The sequence below is a fragment of the Pelophylax lessonae genome, assembly GCF_965119305.1.
Source record: "Pelophylax lessonae genome assembly, chromosome: 5".
In the NCBI taxonomy this organism is placed as follows: Eukaryota; Metazoa; Chordata; class Amphibia; order Anura; family Ranidae; genus Pelophylax; species Pelophylax lessonae.
The window spans coordinates 557083594-557104011 of record NC_138772.1 but is presented as its reverse complement, the minus strand read 5'-3'; the positions used below and the strand labels follow the sequence as shown (position 1 = coordinate 557104011).

At 46.4% G+C, this 20418-nt stretch overlaps 1 protein-coding gene across 1 annotated transcript in view; it reads right to left on the bottom strand.

Moving 5' to 3' along the window:
* Positions 1–505: 505 nt before the first annotated feature.
* CDC25A (cell division cycle 25A) overlaps positions 506–20418 on the bottom strand; it is a 33019-nt gene continuing 13106 nt past the window's right edge. The window contains exons 5-17 of the mRNA XM_082259338.1: positions 19934–19972; positions 18602–18638; positions 18140–18226; positions 15691–15810; positions 11718–11852; positions 8706–8777; positions 8460–8606; positions 8090–8185; positions 7951–8013; positions 7754–7852; positions 5858–5988; positions 3550–3661; positions 506–1142 (exon numbers count right to left, since the gene is read on the bottom strand). Of these exons, the coding sequence (XP_082115464.1) occupies positions 1002–1142; positions 3550–3661; positions 5858–5988; positions 7754–7852; positions 7951–8013; positions 8090–8185; positions 8460–8606; positions 8706–8777; positions 11718–11852; positions 15691–15810; positions 18140–18226; positions 18602–18638; positions 19934–19972 (1279 nt within the window). The 3' untranslated portion in view covers positions 506–1001. The remainder of the gene's footprint in view (positions 1143–3549; positions 3662–5857; positions 5989–7753; positions 7853–7950; positions 8014–8089; positions 8186–8459; positions 8607–8705; positions 8778–11717; positions 11853–15690; positions 15811–18139; positions 18227–18601; positions 18639–19933; positions 19973–20418) is intronic.

The following is a 20418-nucleotide window of genomic DNA, read 5'->3' as shown; positions in this document are numbered from 1 at the left end:
GGAGGGAAAGGAAAAAAAAAAAAAAGGGGGGAAAAAAAAAGGAGGAAAAAAAGAAAAGAAAAAGGGAGGGAGAGAGGGAGGGGAAAAAGGAGGGAAAGGAAGGATTACAACGTTAAAAACTTTATTAGCACAACAAAGTAAGCGGTCGGGGACAGGCGGTCTAGTGATCGATCGGCACAAATAACGGGAGTGCTCAGACGCTCCCCTCCCCACACGGGAATGGCTGTGTTCTGGCCAGCTCCTCCATAATGTAATGCCATTAACCATGAGGGCCTTTTGGGGGCACTAGAGTGGAAACCATTCAAAGTCCCTACCACAGGACCAATTTATGAAAAGCAGCAGTTGCCCATAGTAACCAGACTGAATCAAACACATGGTAACCAGGCAGAATCAAACAGTTGCTATGGGCAACAGCTCCACGACATTTGAGCACAGAACCTGTGTCATACTCTCGCAGTCTGCTCTCTTCGGTGCTGTAGACTTAAACACTGATTAAAAACCATAAAACATGCAAACCAGGTTTACTCCAACATTTTTAAAAAATGCCAACGTAGTATAAAAAACCTTTGGAATAAAACCGATGTAGCGTCAGTGCGAATTCTTGATTCATCTTCAACTTTCACAAACTGAGAAAGAAAAGTTTAAAATAAAACCATTGCCGCGTACAAGATAAGCCGAGTCATCCTCGATTACCGTGTGCCCGGAAGTCTCAGCATCAGGACGGCGTTCTGAATTCACCGGTAGGCCGGTCTCTCCCTCCCTCCCGCACAGCAAACAAACTCACAAAGCCTTAGGAAAATTCTGGAAGTGGTCAGTCTCTGGTGCAATCAGTGACCTCAGAGGTACGTCTGCTCCAGGCAGTCAAGTCCCCCGGTCTGACTAGATACACAAGCCTGACCCACAATATCCCAGAATTCTGTGCAAATCTGATGGCATCCGGAGCGTTGAGGCATTATGGTGCCATCTTCTCCCGCTCAGCGGGATGAATGCCACCCAACATCTCACAGCTTCTTGAGGCGGCTGTACAGCTCCCGCTTGCTGCGCTCCCCGGCCCAGGTCCGGCTTTTCATGCGAAATCTTCTCAGGTCCTCTTTGAAGTCTTCGTGTAGCATGGGACGGTAACTCTGCGGCTCACAGAATGACTGTCGGGGAAAAAAGGAGGAGGATCATGAAAACCACCAATATTAAAAAAAAAATTATATATATATATATATATATATATATATATATATATGCAAATGTGACAGATATTGCACAAAGTGATAAGAAAAATATAATCAAAAAAAAGGTCCAGGTAAAATGAAATGTAAAAAACAAATCTTGAAAGTCCAAATCAAGTGAAAAATAGTGAAGAATTATTTGGAATCCCACCACGAGTGGAATTGGTAAAGTGAACGAGTGAACTTCCACCAACAAAATTAATGTCCACCACCACAAGGAAAACTTGCTTACCAGAAAGAAGGGACCCCAAAGGGTCAACACTGGGGATACGATAAGGATATGGTAACAAAACGGACCTCTCCTCCAGATTGTGCACGGCTTAGGACTTTATATTGATCTGAGCTCTCCTGGAATAAAGGCAGCTTCTCCTTCCTCACTCCAGTCATGTCCCCAATGTTGTTGGCCCTTTGAGGATCCCTTTCTGGTAAGCAGATTTTCCTTGTGGTGGTGGAAGTTCACTTGTTACTTGACCAATTTAATCCACTCATGGTTGGATTCCAAAATAATTCTTCACTTTAACTTTCCAGATTTTTTTTTTTTTTTTACTCGTTTAATTTACCTGGACTTAAGTGGAGTTCCAGCCTAACCACACACTCACCTGTCCCACGGTCCAGCGATGCGCCGTCTTCTCCCTCTCTGCTCTGCGGCGCCGGCATCACTAATGTGGGCACCCAGCTGTGACAGTTTGCGGCTTCACAGCCGGGTACGTACTGTGCATGCGCAAGCTGCACTATGTGTCGTGATTGGCTGGCAATCTTCTGGGACCTCTGACATGTCCCAAAAGACTGCAGGGAGGGAGAGAGGAGAACTTCCGCTCAGGGCACCGCTCCGAGCGGAAGTGGGAGCGGGTACCTGTCAAAACTAGGTACCCGCTCCCCCCCAAAGAAGTGACATGCCAAATGTGGCATGTCAGGGGGTTAGGACTACTTAAAGTGGAAGTTCCACTTTTGGGTGGAACTCCGCTTTAAGGTCATTTATATTTTTCTTATCACTCTTTGTTGTGCACATTTGCCAATTTTGCATTTCATTTCTAGCACAACGTAGGTTTTTAGATTTGCTTGTACAGTGTATCTCACTTTGAAGTTGCAGATTTTGATGGTTTATTTATCGCAGTTCTCTTTGCGGGATTTTGGTATATTGCTCATCTGTCAGCGGTCACCCCACCACAGCGCAGAAATTCACCTATTTTTCACCCAAAAAAAATTTAGTCACGAGGCACCCCTGTCTAAGGCTTGGTTCACATTACTGAAGGAACACGCATAAATTGCGCATGTTCCTGACAGAAATAAAACTAGTGGTAACGCACTAGGTCGGTGCGCCGCCCTCTTGTGGTTTATCAGTATATTTGGATAGCCATGGTCCTGATGGGGCAGCAAAATCTTAGGTTGTGATAAAGATCACATAAGACCACTCACCTTCCCGCATACCACTGAGCACAGGAGAGATACTCTTGGGCTTGATTAAAGCTCCCTGCGCCTGCTGTCACTAATGCTAGCCATAAAAAAAAAAAAAAAAAAAAAAAAAAAAAAAAAACACCACAATGTGTTCCTTAAAATTAGAATTTATTTTTTTTGAAGAAATTTGATTTTCTAATCGTTCGTGGGGTCAAATCGACGTTTTGTTTGACGGAAAAATTGAGAAAATCAAAAAACTTTAGTCAAAAGAATTCAGACAGTGCAAGTTGTTTTCGTTCAGAATTCCATTCATTTTAAAACAATGGTAAACGCAAGCAAAATTTTCAAACATTCTTTCAATCAGCAAATGTACAAACATTTTTCGTATGAATATTCTCGTCTGTAAAAATTGGTGTATGGCCAGCATAAGGCCCAGTTCACACCTATGCAGTTTGCTTTTGATCAGGACTACATGTCCCATGATGCGTTGCTCCTCACACATTCAGGCACTTACTGACCTGTATGGATGGTGTACTGAGCTGTATGTGTGCTTCACTGTATTTCCTGATATGTAAACCAATAATGCATTCTGTATGCAGGTCAACAAATCGGCTGACCCAACTGATTATGAAAACAGTGGACAACTATTTTCATAATCTATTCGTTGTTTCGGCCCTATAGGAGTTAAGGGTCCAAGATCAACAAAAAAGCACAACTGTTGTAAAAAATTTGCAACGGTGGGGCTCCAGACTTGGGAAGCCCCCCAAAATCACTGCTTACAGAGCTCTTGCTGAGCCAATTACAGTTCAACAGAACAGCTCAGGTTAATCCTGAATGCCGTTCTTAAAGGATGCCATGGCACCCCAGTTGAAGGAGAAGAGACTCAGGACTTGGGAAGCCTGCAGCTCATTCAGATCTATGATTCGATGCTCACCTTAAACTTGGCAAAGAAGTCCTTGTAACCCCCAGCAAGGATGTAGAGCTCAGGATAATGCAAACTGGGATACTCATTCATGTCCCGGTCCTTCTCACGTAGGAACTTGCACCTGCAACAAAAAAGGGGGGGGGGGGTCATTGAGTGAAGCGAGGAGCGACTGACTTCTCAGCTAGTGAAAATCTGGGATATATACAATGAAAGAACACTTTGAAAGCACATCAGATCTCAATGGGAAAAAACTCATGCTGGATATCAATACTGGTACGGACTGGGTAATGTGTTGGGATCTATACTGGTACGGACTGGGATTTATACTGGTACCGACTGGGTAATGTGTTGGGATCTATACTGGTACCGACTGGGTAATGTGTTGGGATCTATACTGGTACCGACTGGGTAATGTGTTGGGATCTATACTGGTACCGACTCGGTAATGTGTTGGGATCTATACTGGTACCGACTCGGTAATGTGTTGGGATCTATACTGGTACTGACTCGGTAATGTGTTGGGATCTATACTGGTACCGACTCGGTAATGTGTTAGGAAGGAAAGTATGCCACATTGATGGAAATGAAAATCACCCTACAGAGGGCTGAATTCAGACACCTCAAAAATCAAAGGAAAGAAAAATGCAGCAGGCTAGTCCATTTTGCGGAAGTGTCATTGCAGCAACTCAGAATGGTCCTCAGTAGTGTGTATGACCCCCCACGTGCTTGTATGCATGACCGACATCAGGGAATGCCCCTAATGAGACGGATCACGGATGGTGTCCTGGGGTATTTCCTCCCAGATCTGGACCAGGGCATCACTGAGCTCCTGAACAGTCTGAGGTGCACTCTGGTGACATTGGGCCTTCAGGCCATCCCCATGAAGTCTGTTTGATCAGAGACATTCATTCACACTAGTAGGGCTTGGACAGGAGTCAGTGGCCTCCACTCGTAAAACCATTCCTGTTTCAGAGCTAGTCTCATTGCTGCCTATCTAGTGCACGTTCAGTTTCAGCTGCTTTGGTGTTAAATTAACAATGCCCTCTCCTAATTCACTCACCAGATCAATAACCCAGGAGTTTACTTGACGCTGTGCTCTGATTAAAAAGTCTTCCTTAAATTTGTGTTTTGCAATCTTTTGTCAATGTGATCTGTCAAATGGAAGTGGCCTCAGCAGCCACAAAGGTTACAACAGGTGGTGGGGTCTTTGCACTAAAGGCAGGCCAGAGGAGTACATAGAAGGATCTATTCAGGATTTAAAAAAAATAAAAAAAAAAAAATAAAGGGGCAAGGCAAGTTCTTTGAAGTAGTAATTTTTGGCCACAATTTTTTTTTTTAATACACATTACCAGTGCAGTACAGCAGTGCCATGACTGGTGGCGATGATCAGGGACACTATGGAAAAAAAAAAACCTGATCACTTCCTTGTAGTACAGTGTTACTACGGTGACACCAATGCACTGGGGTTAAAAACCTATAAGATGCAAAGAGTAATTAAACTTTACATTTTATTTCTTTCAACACTTACCAGTGCATTACTGTACTACCCTTGTAACACTGTACTACCCTTGTAACACTGTACTACCCTTGGGGAAGAGATCAGGATTTCTTTATTTATTCATACATTACGATTGCTTATAGCCGTGAAATTAAATGATATAAGCAACCATTGTTAATGCATGAAATGGATTCAGTGTGTACTGTGATTAGCTACAGCTAATCACATGGTACAAATGACTGCAATTGGTCCTGTCTGTACCATTGATTGTGTACAATTGTGTTGCTAGCTGTGATTGGTCACAGGGATCACATTTGTGGTACCTGCAGCAGCTCAGTACATGGATCACATTGGTGGTACCTGCAGCAGCTCAGTACAGGGATCACATTGGTGGTACCTGCAGCAGCTCAGTACAGGGATCACATTGGTGGTACCTGCAGCAGCTCAGTACAGGGATCACATTGGTGGTACCTGCAGCAGCTCAGTACAGGGATCACATTGGTGGTACCTGCAGCAGCTCAGTACAGGGATCACATTGGTGGTACCTGCAGCAGCTCAGTACAGGGATCACATGGGTGGTACCTGCAGCAGCTCAGTACAAGGATCGGTCACCCGTGACAGATCATGCTGCAGCACAGCCCCTTGGGGCACGTTCCAGGATGCCCATCCGGGACGACGAATGTCCCTTTTTGGCAGTCATCTCTCTCCAGGCAGAGAAAGGTTAAGTGCTTGCAGAAAGACATGGCCACAGGACAGTTGTGAACAGTAGTATGTGACACTACAGAAGGGGAGAGGAGAACAGCGCTGGTCATCACTCACATTCGTGGCCCGCGCTCAGAGGAGAACTCGCAGTGGAAGATAGCGATCACTCGTTTAGTGCCTTGGGATTGGATGGGGTTCTTCAGCAGATAGTCCTCCAGCTCCTGCTCCATGTGTAGGTTGATGGCACCCTGTAAGAAAACCCAGCACAGGTCACATGTACAGGCTACCACTGTAGCATTACAAGCATCATTTATATGTAAAGACAACTTTAAAACCATTATTACAGCTGTGGGCAAACCCAGATGGGGTGATTGTATGCCTTGATGGGTGGTTGTTTTTCAGGCTGTATCTGCATGCAGACTACACTAGGCAACGCCCACATGCAACACTGAGCCTCCATGATTGACAGAACTGAAATCCAAACGAATAAAAAGGGGTGAGCAAGGAACAAGCTGGCTGGCAAGAAAGGTCACCTTGCCGGACCGATCGAATCATGATCTGCCTGCCTTGCCTAAAGATACAGACATCACCGGGTGTAAAATAGGTCATGTGAAAAAGGATTTAAAAATTAGGATGTTTATGGGCGGGAGACAAGGACCCACAAAAGGCACCCAATGCCCAGACAGAGCTGCCACCAAGGTGGGCAGAAGGGGCATGTGCCCCTGGCACAGGGCCTATGTAGGGAAAAGTGGGTGGTGTGGGGCGCTAGGAGCTCCAGCAGCTCTGAGTTTCCTGCACCGTGTTCAAAACAAACTGCAGTTGCAATCTGCAGCGGGACAAACTCCTGTCGCAAACAGTGCGCTCAAAAGAATAAACTTAAAAAAAGCCCAATGCGATCCGGTTGCAACGCGTTTTTAAATAGTGCAAGCACCAAGTTTGCTGCGGTCCAGTGCAATTCAAAATGAATAGGCTTAACCCCTTCACGATGACCGTACACATACATGCCCCCAACTGGACTAGGAGTTTTCTTCCATGGGGCCGCATATTCACACATCCCTTTGTGCAGGGAGTGCGCCACATGGCGCTCCAGCACAGAGACCGGGGGTCTCCGAAAGCCCTGGCCTAACAGGTGACACCCGGTCACCGGATAGCCTCTGGGTGGCCATCAGAGTAAAACCCGCCCCTATGTTTTCTGTCTCTGAAGGAGGTCGATACATTGCATCTGTCCTTGCAGAGAAAATAAATAAAAACCTAGATAGTTAGCCTCAGGGTCAGTGTTTGGATCAAGGTGAGATTTTATTTCTCTTCTCCGCTGCTCAACTGACAAAAAAAAAAAAAAAGCGCACCGTTTCTGGGCTATACTATGGGTACAAACACCACATGGGTATTCGCTGCGATCGCCAGGAGCAGGAGATTTGGGGGTTCTTTGGTGGTAGTAAAAAAAAAAAAAAAAAAAAACACACACACCACCCCACAGGATCTCTCCATTACCATTTAACACCAAATAAACAATTTTTCCTGAAACGAATATACGGTATAATCCGAGGATACACAAAGTAGTTGTGATGAGTACAGGTTTACCAACATGTCAAATTGCAAAATTTGGCTAAGGCATTTAGATTTGTTTTAGCCCTTGTTCACACTCAGGGCTGGTTTTAAAATCACTGAGCTCGCATGATTTCAAACCGGCATTTCAGTCCGACTTGGCAGGCGATTGAGACATGGGGGGGGGGGTTCATGCAAAGAGGTATATTGAAATTGCCTTCAAAAGTCGCCAATAGTGCAGGAACTTCCTTTGGGAAGCAGCGCCGCGGTCTTTAGACAGTGCCGCTGCCGGCAATAGGCTCCGATTTGGCATGCCATGTGAACGAGGGCTTCCCCTTAGGTGCAAAGGGGTTAAATTGCACAGAACGTTCCTGAGTTTACTGGTGTGAACCAGCCATTAAATATGCTGCATGTAACCTGCAATCCAATGACTGAAGCAGCAGAAGGCTCAGTCTAAACTTAACTCACCTTTATATGACCACCATCGTATTCGTAGGGGTATCTGGAGTCAATGATGACACATCGCTCAATGAAAGGATCGTAGTGCCCGTTCATTATCTTGACCAGCTGTAAAGAGTAAGACAGATGAGCCCAGAACAGATCGCTGTCAGCAGGCAGGGGACAAGCACAGTAAATCAGCAGACAAAGCTCAGTATGACACTCACCATCTCCGGGGTGATGTACCTGAGCTCCTGGTGTCTCCCGTTGATGGTAGGGAAGAGGAATGCCTGGGGGAATGAGTGAGGAGAGTCTCATTACACAATCCAAGTGATTAACTGCTCATTATACCGCTGCGGTGAGTACCTGGGAGAAGTCTCCAATCAGATCCCTTTGGTCGGTGTCGAATATATTTTCTATAGTTTCTTTGGAGTAGGATTTTGAGCGATTCAGGTTTACAGTCTGTGGGTGCACAGGGGAGAACAGTCAGTATCCGAGAGAAGAATATTTCAGGACATAACAGGGTTGAATAAACTGGAAAGCGCAAAATCTGATGTAGCTGTGCATGGCAGCCAGTTTCTAACTTTAGCTTGTTCAGTTAAGCTTGACCAAAAAAAAAAAAAAAAAAAAAGATAGACACCCCTTGGAAGCAGATTGGCTACCATGCAGCGCTGCACCAGATTTTGCCCCCCCCCCCAGCTTTAGTGAAATCAACCCCAAAACACATCATACGCACCCTCTCAACTTCGTGGTCATCCGTCACCTCGCACATGCTGCGTCTCCTCTTGATTTTCTCCGGCATGTCTCCTTGTGCCCTCTCCGTCCTCTTCAGTGTAGGTCTGGCCACAGGAAACGGCTTTGTGGGGGATTCGGCCTCATAACACTGCAGAGTCACAACAGACGTCAGTACAAAGATTGCACACCAATCAGAGGGAAGGAAGAGTCAGTGAGGGGGGGGGGGGGGGGGAAATCACCTACTTACCAGCCCCATGCCTCTCATAACCAGGGGAGCCGTCATGAGACTGGCGACGCCAAGCGTAATTTCCGGCTCTGTCTGTAGAGGAGACCATTAACAAAACTTTATTAAATTTACTGTTACAGATATACAAGCAGTCTTGTGCACATCAGATCTGTGCAATAACAGTTACATATAGTATGCATCCGGACAAAATTACGAGGTTTGTATACCAATGCTAGAAGCCTGGCCAACAAGATGGGGGACCTGGAGCTGCTGATTTATGAGGAAGATTGTGGGGATAACAGAGACTTGGTTTGACAGCTCGTGACCATTCAGGGGTATTCCATTTATCGCAGAGAGAGAAGGTAAAAAAAAAAGGGGGAGGGGTATGTCTGTATATTAAGAACAGTATACAGGCAAGTATGAGGGATGATAATAATGGAGCTATAGGAATCCCTTTGGGTAGAACTTATAATAAAAAGGGAAGGCACTATGGGGAAAGCAATATTGGGCGTATGCTATAGGCCCCCTAACCAGAAGGGTGGGGGTAGGTGGGTGGGGGGAGGCGGACCTCCTTTCAGATAGGATTGGCAGCAAGGATGGGAAATACGGGGCAACTTAGGAAACAGTGACCATAGGTCAATTAGTTTCAGTATTAATCATAGTAATATATTACCCTTGTGTTTCCTAAGGACACTGAATTTCAATAGAGCCAATTTCCCAAAACTGCACTCTGCTAGAAAATATCAAATGGAATAGAACCCTGGGAACAAAGAACACGGAGGAAAAATGGGAGTGCTTCAAGAGCATACTTAAAGGGATTGGCCAGTGCATTCCAAAGGGAAATACATTTAAAAGGGAGTAAAACTAAACCCTGGGTGGCTAAACTCCAACATAAAAATGCATATTAATACTAAAGAAAAGGCCTTCGAAAAAATACAAGGCTGAGGGGTCATTGGCAGCATTTAAGCATTACAAAGAGTGCAATAAGAGGTAAAGTAGAAATCAAGGCAGCTAAAATAGAACGAGAGACATAGTGGAAGAGTAAAAAAAACAAGAAATTCTTTAAAGTATATAAACAGTAAGAAAATGAGGCCAGAACACATTGGCCCCATAAAAGACAAAGGAAATCTGGACAGAGAAGGCGAAAGTGTTAAATAATTTCTCCTCTTCAGTCTTCACAAAAGAATTGGGGGGGGGGGGGGGGGCTACACTAACCCAGCTTGGAATGCTAAACTAAATACACCTCAGGAAGTACCACCATGGCTAACAGTAGATAGAACTAAACTAGAGAAACTTATAAATTAAATAACCAGGACCGGATGGCTTGCACCCGAGGGTTCTTAAAGAGCTCAGCCAGGTGACAGCCAGACCATTATTCCTGATCTTTAGGGATAGTCTACAGACGGGTATGGTGCCAGCTGACTGGAAAAAAGCCAATGTGGTACCAATATTTATCCACTTGCCGACCACTCACGTTGCCGCAACTGCAGCAGAGCGGCTCGGCTGGGTCCATCGACGTAGACCTACGTTGATTCCTCCCTCAGCAGGGGCGCGCCCTGCCGTATGCTCGCTTCCGCTGTATTCAGACACAGCGGGAGTCGGGCCAGGGGAGGAGGAGAGGCGGTGATCACCGCCGCTCTTCCCCGGTCAGGGAAAGAGTGAGGAAATCCGCCCGCTTGGGTAAACAAAGCGGATCTCCTCCTGACAGGCAGGGACAGATCACAGGATTCAGCACAGCTCAACCTGCGATCTGTGTCACACAACCCCCTCCCCCACACACGTCAGTAAGCATTAAGCCCACATTTAACCCCTTGATCACCAACAGTGTTAACCCCTTCCCTGCCAGTCTCATTACAGTAACAGTGCATATTTATAGCACCGATTACTGTAGTAATGTCACTGGTCCCCCCCAAAAGTGTCAAAAATGTCAGTTAGGGGTCCGATCTGTCCGCCGCAATGTCACAGTTCCTAAAAAAAGAAGATTCTCAGTTTACTATATAGGCCACCAGAGCCATTTGGTCCATTTTACATGAAGTGTTTAACCACTTGACCCCCAAAAGGTTTACCTATCCCCCTTTATTGTGAAATGGCACTGTTAATTTTGAAAATTGCACGGTCGTGCAACACTGGAAAAATAGAAATTGTTTGGGTACAAAGATTTTTGGTGGTATTTGAACACCTGCATTTTTTTGAAAAAAAAAAACCATATATATATGGATTGGTTTGCGCAAAAGTTATAGCGTCTACAAATTATGGGATATATTTATGGAATTCTTATCAGGAATGGCAGCGATAAGACCTCTAGCACAGTTGTAATATTTCGGTGGCCAAATTGGACACTGGGAACCAGGCACCAATACAGTGGTCAGTGCTAAAGATATGCACGGTCACTGTACTGACACTGGCTGGGAAGGGATTAACATCAGCTGGCAGAGGAGCAGCACATGGAAATGATTAACCCCTTATAGCAGGGGAAACGGTAGCACGACTACGCAATTGTCATTCACTGACTTACCACCAAAAAAGCTGTGTGTGAAAAAAAAAAAATGGTATTTTAAACCCCTTTTTTTCAAAAAAATGAAAGCAAAAATTTGGGAAAAAAAAAAAAGTCATAGTTGGTTACAGTTTTGCAGATAGGCAATTCTCCTTCACCAATAGGCTGCCCTGATCATCACTTCCTTTCACACAAGCCGGTTACTGGCTCTCTTGTTGCCAACAGTGTGATAAACAGCAAGTGCATTTACATTGCGATCAGCTGATCACATGGTAAAGAGCTGCTGTGATTGGTTCTTTACCTCGATCCGTGCTCAGCTGTGTCCAAAGGACACAGCGATCACAGAGCACGCTGCAGCGGGCGCGATCACGTCATGACGCTCTCCCAGAACTGGATGACTGGGCTGTAGCTGTCATTTGGGTATAATGTGGTTAAATGATTTTTGGCATCAGTTCACCTACAATGCTAAATCTATAGCGATGGGCTCACTTTGCTGTGTGGCGTGTATATCACTGGTATTACAGCCAGCATGGTCTCACCTCTGTATCCTCTTCATCCAGCATATCCAGGAAGCCGTCATCACTGCTCTCAGTAGTGGTAGAAGTGCAGGAAGATTTCCTTACAAATGGCAGGTCACCCGATCTAATCTCAAAATCCTTTATTGGTGAAGAACACTAAGGGGGAAAAATTTAACAGGTCAGGCTTAAGTGGATCTAAACATCAAGAATTGGATTTTAAAGTCCTGCTTCCCCCCCCCCCCCCCCCCAAAAAAAAAAAAAACACTATATACACAGTATCCCACAAAAGTACACCCCTCACATTTCTGTAAATATTTTTTTTCTTTTCATGGGACACTGAAGAAATGACACTTTGTTGCTAAAATGTAAAGTAGTGAGTGTACAGCTTGCATAACAGTGTAAATTTACTGTGCCCTCAAAATAACACAGCCATTAATGTCTAAACCACTGGCAACAAAAGTGAGTACACCCCTAAGTGACAATGTCCAAATTGGACCCAAAGTGTCAATATTTTGTGTGGCCACCATTATTTTCCAGCACTGCCTTAACCCTCTTGGGCATGGAGTTCACCAGAGCTTCACAGGTTGTCACTGGAGTCCTCTTCCCCTCCTCCATGATGACATCACAGAGCTGGTGGATGTTAGAGACCTTGCGCTCCTCCTCCTTCTGTTTGAGGATTCCCCACAGATGCTCAGTAGGGTTTAGGTCTGGAGACATGCTTGGCCAGTCCATCACCTTTACCCTCAGCTTCTTTAGCAAGGCAGTGGTAGTCTTGGAGGTGTATTTAGGATCGTTATGTTGGAATTCTGCCCTGCTGCCCAGTCTCTAGACAGGGGGGGGGGGGGGGAGATCATGCTCTGCTTCAGTATGTCACAGTACATGTTGGCATTCATGGTTCCCTCAATGAACTGTAACTCCCCAGTGCCGGCAGCACTCATGCAGCCCCAGACCATGACACTCCCACCACCATGCCTGACTGTAGGCAAGACACACTTGTCTTTGTACTCCTCACCTGGTTGCCCCCACACACGCTTGACACAATCTGAACCAAATAAGTTTATCTTGGTCTCAGACCACAGGAGATGGTTCCAGTAATCCATGTCCTTAGTCTGCTTGTCTTCAGCAAACTGTTTGCAGGCTTTGTGCATCTTTAGAAGAGGCTTCCTTCTGGGATGACAGCCATGCAGACCAATTTGATGCAGTGTGCGGCGTATGGTCTGAGCACTGACAGGCTGACCCCTCCCCCCACCCCTTCAACCTCTGCAGCAATGCTGGCAGCACTCATACTTCTATTTCCCAAAGACATTATTTGGATATGACGCTGAGCACATGCACTCAAATTCTTTGTTGGACCCCGGCAAGGCCTGTTCTAAGTGGAACCTGTCCTGTTAAACTGCTGTATGGTCTTGGCCACCTTGCTGCAGCTCAGTTTCGGGGTCTTGGCAATCTTATAGCCTAGGCCATCATAATGTAGCGCAACCATTTTTTCCAGATCCTCATTAGAGAGTTTTGCCATGAGGTGCCATGTTGAACTTCCAGTGACCAGTATAAGAGAGTGAGAGCGATACCAAATTTAACACACCTGATCCCCATTCACACCAGAGACCTTGTAATACTAACGAGTCACATGACACCGGGAAGAGAAAATGGCTAAATGGGCCCAATTTGCACATTCACTTAGGGGTGTACTGACTTTTGTTGCCAGCGGTTTAGACATTAATGGCTGTGTGTTGAGTTATTTTGAGGGGACAGTAAATTTACACTGTTATACAAGCTGTACACACTACTTTACATTGTAGTAAAGGGTCATAACATGGAGAATAAAATTTACAAAAATGTGAGGGGTGTACTCCTCACATGCAAATATATACACTGAACAAAATGGGGGGGGGGGGGGAAAAACACGCAGCACTTGTTTTTGCCCCCATTTTTTTTATGAGCTGAACTCAAAGATCTAAGACTTTTTCTATGTACACAAAAGGCCGATTTCTCTCATATTCACAAATCTGTGTAAATCTGTTAGTGAGCACTTTTCCTTTGCCAAGATAATCCATCCACCTCACAGGTGTGGCATATCAAGATGCTGATTGGACAGCATGATTATTGCACAGGTGTGCCTTAGGTTGGCCACAATAAAAGGCCACTCTAAACTGTGCAGTTTTATCACACAGCACAATGCCACAAATGTGGCAAGTTTAGAGGGAGCGTGCAATTGGCATGCTGACTGCAGGAATGTTCACCAGAGCTGTTGCCCGTGAATTGAATGTTCATTTCTCTACCATAAGCCGTCTCCAAAAGAAGACTTTGGCAGTACATCCAACCGGCCTCAACCACAGACCACTGTAACCACACCAGCCCAGGACCTCCACATCCAGCATCTTCACCTCCAAGATGGTCTGAGGCCAGCCACCCGGACAGCTGCTGAACAATCGGTTTGCACAACCAAAGAATTTCTGCACAAACTGTCAGAAACCGTCTCAGGGAAGCTCATCTGATGTTGGTCGTCCTCATCGGGGTCTCCACCTGACTGCATTTCCTCGTTATAACTGACTTGAGTGGGCAAATGCTCCCATTCGATAGAGTCTGGCACTTTGGAGAGGTTCTCTTCATGGATTCCCGGTTGTCAGATGGCAGACAGCGTGTATGGTGTTGTGTGGGTGAGCGGTTTGCTTATGTCATTGTGGATTGAGTGGCCGATGGTGGTGGGGTTATGGTATGGACTATGAACACCGGTGCATTTTATTGATGCATTTTCAATGCACAGAGATACCGCAATGAGATCCCAAGGCCCATTGTTGTGCCATTCATCCACGACCATCACCTCATGTTGCAGCATGATAATGCGCGGCCCCAATGGTGCAAGGATCTGTACACAATTCCTGGAAGCTGAAAACATCCCAGTTCTTGCATGGCCAGCATACTCACCGGACATGTCACCCATTGAGCATGTTTGGGATGCTCTGGATCGGCGTATACGACAGCGTGTTCCAGGTCCTGCCAATATCCAGCAACTTCACACAGCCATTGAAGAATCACCAACCTGATCAACTATGCCAAGGAGATGTGTTGCACTGTGAGGCGAATGGTGGTCGCAGCAGATGTTGACTAGTTTTCGCCCCCCCCCCCCCCCCCCAAACAGTAAAAAACTGCACATTTTAGAGTGGCCTTTTATTGTGGCCAACCTAAGGCACACCTGTGCAATAATCATGCTGTCCAATCAGCATCTTGATATGCCCCACCTGTGAGGTGGATGGATTATCTCAGCAAAGGAGAAGCGCTCACTAACAGATTTGTGAATAATATTTGAGAGAAATAGGCCTTGTGTACATAGAAAGTCTTAGACCTTTGAGTTCAGCTCAAAACAAAAACGGGAGCCAAAAAACACACTTTACAGAATGTTCTACAGCGCAGTTTCATTGGTCCCTCTGTAAAATTAAAAAACCTTGGCTGATCCTGCCAGTTCCTGCGCCCCCCCCCCCCCCCGTACTGACCACAATTATTATGGCTGGTGAGCCCAGATTACATGCCTCTATCATCCGCAAGCTCTCGTCTCTCCCTCACCCACTCAGTCTCTGCCTGTCAGCTCTGTGTGTCAGTGTTCGCCATCTCTTCCCTGCTCCTCTGGCCACTAGCCGTTTGTTTCATTCCCCTAGTAATTTTAAACACACATATTCCCTTTCTTACATGCAGATCTAATATGTGCAGTAGTAAGGAGTTTTTTTTTTTTTTTTAAAAGTACTTCTCAAAATACCTTTACAGCGCTGCAGGGTGCTCACGTGAGCTGCCGGGCTCTCCTGGCTTTCAGCAGGGAAACACGGCCCCTCCCACTGTAGTGCTGGGATCAAGAGAGCCAGCAGGTCACACGAGCGCCCCACAGCGCTGTAAAGGTATTTCGAAAAGTCCTAACAAAAACACCCCACAGCTACTGCACATTAGATCTACATGCAAGAAAGGGAACAAGTTTTCATAGGGAACCACTAGAGATATAGCTTACCATACATGCCGGTGCAGACTTCTGCCTCAGTACCAGAGGCTCCTTCCCACTGCCATGACACCGTGATCGCACCGCGCCTCTGAAGCTGGGCCTTGCTGGCAACTTGAACTGGAAGGGCTCCTTGAGGGAAAAAAAAATAAAATAAAAATGAGTGACAGATCAACAGTCACAGTACTAGGTCTGGCAGGATACTTGAAAATCAGCAATACAGAGCACTGACCTACCCCAAAGTAGCACACAGACACATGGGTCAGCCAGAACTAACAAACTAAATGGAGTATTGGTCAGCAGGAAACCTTCAAAATGTATAACAACCCCCCCCCCCCCCCCCCCACCTGCAGGCTGCTAAAACACATAAAAGATTAAATGTATTGAAGCCGAGGTTTCAGAGCTTTCTGCTGTATTACAAGTTTGGTGGGAGTGGTCAGCAGGGTTGTATAAAGGTCACAGCAACCCCATCTCGGATCTTCCTACAAGAGACCTCGTTATATTGAAGGCAAATCCCAGGCATTGCTTTAGGCTTTGTTCACACCTAGGTTTCAGTGCATTTTCAGTAATGGGATAGATCTTTAGGAAGCCATGGTAAATGGACTATTTCACATCTATTTTCCACTGGGGAGTTTTTGTAAAGGGTCGAGGAACTTTCCCCTGCAGCAGGTTGCATTTTTAGCTCCAGACTTAAAGGAAACCCATCAAAAATGCATTGCTTCGGTTTTGATTTGTTTTTTCCTGCTAGACAAGGCGCCTACCATAAATACGTGTGTGGGGGGGGGGGAAACCCAAACACCCCCCCACATGCAAAAAACCTGGAAAAAGCATCAACCACAACCAGTATAGGTGTGAACCTATGGTCAAGGTTGTACTCTTGCAAGCTGCGTCCTGCTGGACACTGCAGACATTAGTTGCACAATCAGGTGATCAGTTGATTACAGGCAGCTAATTAGCAGATTGCACACCTCATCACGAACATGCACATATAAAGGGATGCGTTCTTTGGGTTCTTTTACACAAGATGTCATCAGCAGACTCTGCTTTGCTCAGCAAAGGATCGATCTGCTAATCTGGCGGATGACAGGTCCGTCTCTGCTCACTGTGCAGACAGACCTGTCAGGTGAAAACTGACCATTTGTCTGATCCTCCAGACGGAAAATAATGTCACTATCTGGATTTGGTGAACAGAATCAAATAGCGGCCGGTGTCAGCAGACACGTCACTGCTGACATCCGCTGCCCCATAGGGATAAAATGGAGGGTCTGATCAGGTCCGCTTGGGGAAAAAAAAAAAAAAAAACGTCAGGCACACCCGATTGGACCGCTCATGTAAAAGGACTCTTGAAGAGACAAGAACTCACTGCTCAAGGTGGTGCAATTGCCTGATGACTCACAGGTGCATGCCCCGGCTCGCCTCTGTGAAAACTTGATAAAGGAAAAGGAATTGGCAGCAGATTGACTCAACCTGGAGTGCTGCCAATTCCTTTACCTTTAAAAAGGACCCTTACAAGACTCGAGAACAAAAAGGTTAAATTAAAGTTGAGAGGCAGGCTAACAGTATGGATCGGGATTATTTAGGTCAATACTAAAGCTCCAGTCCTCCCCCCCCCCCCCCCAAAACAGGTTATACTTACCTGCCCTGTGCAGTGGTTTTGCACAGAGCAGCCCCGATCCTCTTTTCAGGTCCCCCGCTTGCACTTCTGGCTCCTTTCCCCTCAAGCAGTGCCCCCAGAGAAAGATGCTTTCCCTGGGAGGACTGGTGTGTGCTTCGTCCATAGCAGAGCTGCAGCATTGCCCACTGGCCCCCTCCAGCCACGGGTTTAGCCACTGGCCCCCTCCAGCCACGGGTTTAGCCACTGGCCCCCTCCAGCCACGGGTTTAGCCACTGGCCCCCTCCAGCCACGGGTTTAGCCACTGGCCCCCTCCAGCCACGGGTTTAGCCACTGGCCCCCTCCAGCCACGGGTTTAGCCACTGGCCCCCTCCAGCCACGGGTTTAGCCACTGGCCCCCTCCAGCCACGGGTTTAGCCACTGGCCCCCTCCAGCCACGGGTTTAGCCACTGGCCCCCTCCAGCCACGGGTTTAGCCACTGGCCCCCTCCAGCCACGGGTTTAGCCACTGGCCCCCTCCAGCCAGAGGGAGTCCCCATCCAGCCACGTTCATAGTGAACATCACTGGATCGGAGGGGGATCAGGAAAGGTTTGGGGAGGCTGCACAGCCTTCACAACCACTTTAGGACAGGAAGTGAAGGCAAATGGTTGCTGCAGCATCAGAGAATTATATTCAGGTGATCCCGTTTCAACATAAGAGGACTTGCCACAGATGTGGCTGGAAGACTGAGCAGCACAGGAAAAAAAAAAAAAAAAAAAAAAATCCATGTTTAGAACAGGTTTTCCCATTTTGCCCAGACATACAGCAAGCTTTTTCTACTTATCAGTACTGCATCAAAACGTCACATACATTTTCTTTGTTTTCAGAGTCGCCCAGATGAAACACTTCACAGTCCAAAGATTCTGACAAGTTCCGCCTGAAGGAAGTTCCACTTTGCTGCAGGAGAAAAGATAAAAATTTACTATTAAGGTTTCCGCATGCACAGAGCACTCCATCGGTGAAGGGTTCAGGAATTAGATGCCAAGAAGGTTCCCAATATGAAAAGTGTTAGACAATCATGGTGCTGCACCATGATTGAACTGCACAAAAAAGTACCCAACAATCCCCCCAGTATATCATAGAACAGCTCATTGCTGCATTCTGGGTGACCAGTAAGAGGCAGCAGACGATTTCCTACAAACTGCAGGACAACTTCATGGTCCCAGCACACCCCCAGCACCCATATCACAAGACTACAGACCAACCCTAATGGTAGACTCATCTCATTTCCACACAAACCCCCCCCCCCCCCCACCCCCCACTAAAACTCACCGGCATGGACCTTCTCCTTCCGAGAGGAACCTTGGCACTGAAAAGGAAAAAAACAGATAAAAATATTTACACAGTAAAGCTCAATGACAGTGCAAAACCCAATAAACCCAATAAAACACAAATCTCTCTGTAGCAGAAAAGGGTCGCAGCATTGAAAACCTGATCATACACCAGTCCACCACAAGATGGCAGCAATAGACTTCAACCCACAGATGAATATTGGTTTGTGAATCTGCAGCAGCTGAATCATTGAACAGTTTCCTGCTGAAGCCTCTCCTGGTATCTGGTACTTTGCTCACTCCCACCCTCCCTCCAGGTAGCCGGTACCTTGTCAGTTTATATCTTTTCATCCCCTTGGTAGTCAAGTATCTTGTTAGCTCCTTCCTCCAGGTAGCCGGTGGTACCTTCTTAGCTCCTTCCTACCCTCCTCCAGGTAGCCGGTACCCACCCTGTTTGCTCATCTCTCCCTCCGGGTAGTTGGTACCTTGTCAGTTTATCTGTTCATCCCCTTGGTAGCTCCTTCCTATACTCCTCCAGGTAGCCAGTACCTTGTTGGCCTTTTCCTCCCTCCTCCAGGTAGCTGGTGGTACCTTGTTAGCTCCTGCCTACCCTCCTCCAGGTAGCCGGTAACCCATTTGCTCATCTCTCCCTCCCGGTAGTTGGTACCTTGTCAGTTTATCTGTTCATCCCCCTTGGTAGCTCCTTCCTACCCTCCTTCAGGTAGCTGGTACCTTGTTAGCTCCTTCCTTCTGGTAGCTGGTGGTACCTAGTTGGCTCCTTCCTCATGGTAGCACCATGTAGGCTCCTTCCTACCCTCCTCCAGGTAGCCGGTAACCCGTTTGCTCATCTCTCCCTCCCGGTAGTTGGTACCTTATCAATTTATCTGTTAATAACCCTTGGTAGCCTGTACCTTGTTAGCTCATTACCCAGGTAGGTAGCTTTCCAGCTAGGTAGTGTTACCTTGCAAGCTCACCTTTATCCTCAGCTAGGTGTTACCTGGCAGGTTTATGTAATGCTCTTCAGCATATGGACCACAAATTGGGTGGGGCCCAGGGAAAAGTAGGAAGGGGTACGGCCATTAATGAGCCCCTCTAAAATGTTGGTTGCCATGCCCAACCGGTCTATTCCAAAACTTGAATTAGATCTGCAACCAAGATTAGGATTGTTCTCATCTACACGATACGTCGTTACAGGTTAAGGTTTTAACACAACAGGGCAACATGGTGGCCAGGTAACCAGCATCCCATGTTTCTCTTATGCCTCTCTATATAGTCTATGGGGGGGGGAATACAACTTCAGGGTATTACTGTAACTCAAGATGGAGAAACTTACTTTGTGCATTGGCCAGAGTCAAAGATTGCCTTCGCGAACCTGAAAAGATACAACATTGAGTTATTTTAGTTGAGATAATACAAGATTGGGAACCAATCCCATCAGATCCCAGGCGGGAACCAATCCCATCAGATCCCAGGCGGGAACCAATCGAAAACTGAAATGGAGGATAACCAGCCTCATATTATGGGACTTTGAATGACCAAAAGCCTCAAGACTAGAGAGGTGTTGGATGAACAAGCTACAGAAAGACCCTCCACCAGTAATACAGATTATACTGCATAGATGCTCAACCTGTGTTCCTCCAGCTGTTGCAAAACTGCGGGTCCCATGAGGCACTGCAATGCTGACAGTTACAAGTGTTGACTCCCAAAGGCATGATGGGACTTTTGCAACAGTTGGAGGGCCACAGGTTACGCACCGGTGATCTTTTTTACCCCAGAGGAAGTCTTTAAATACTTTTCATGTCTCAGGGAACCCCCCTG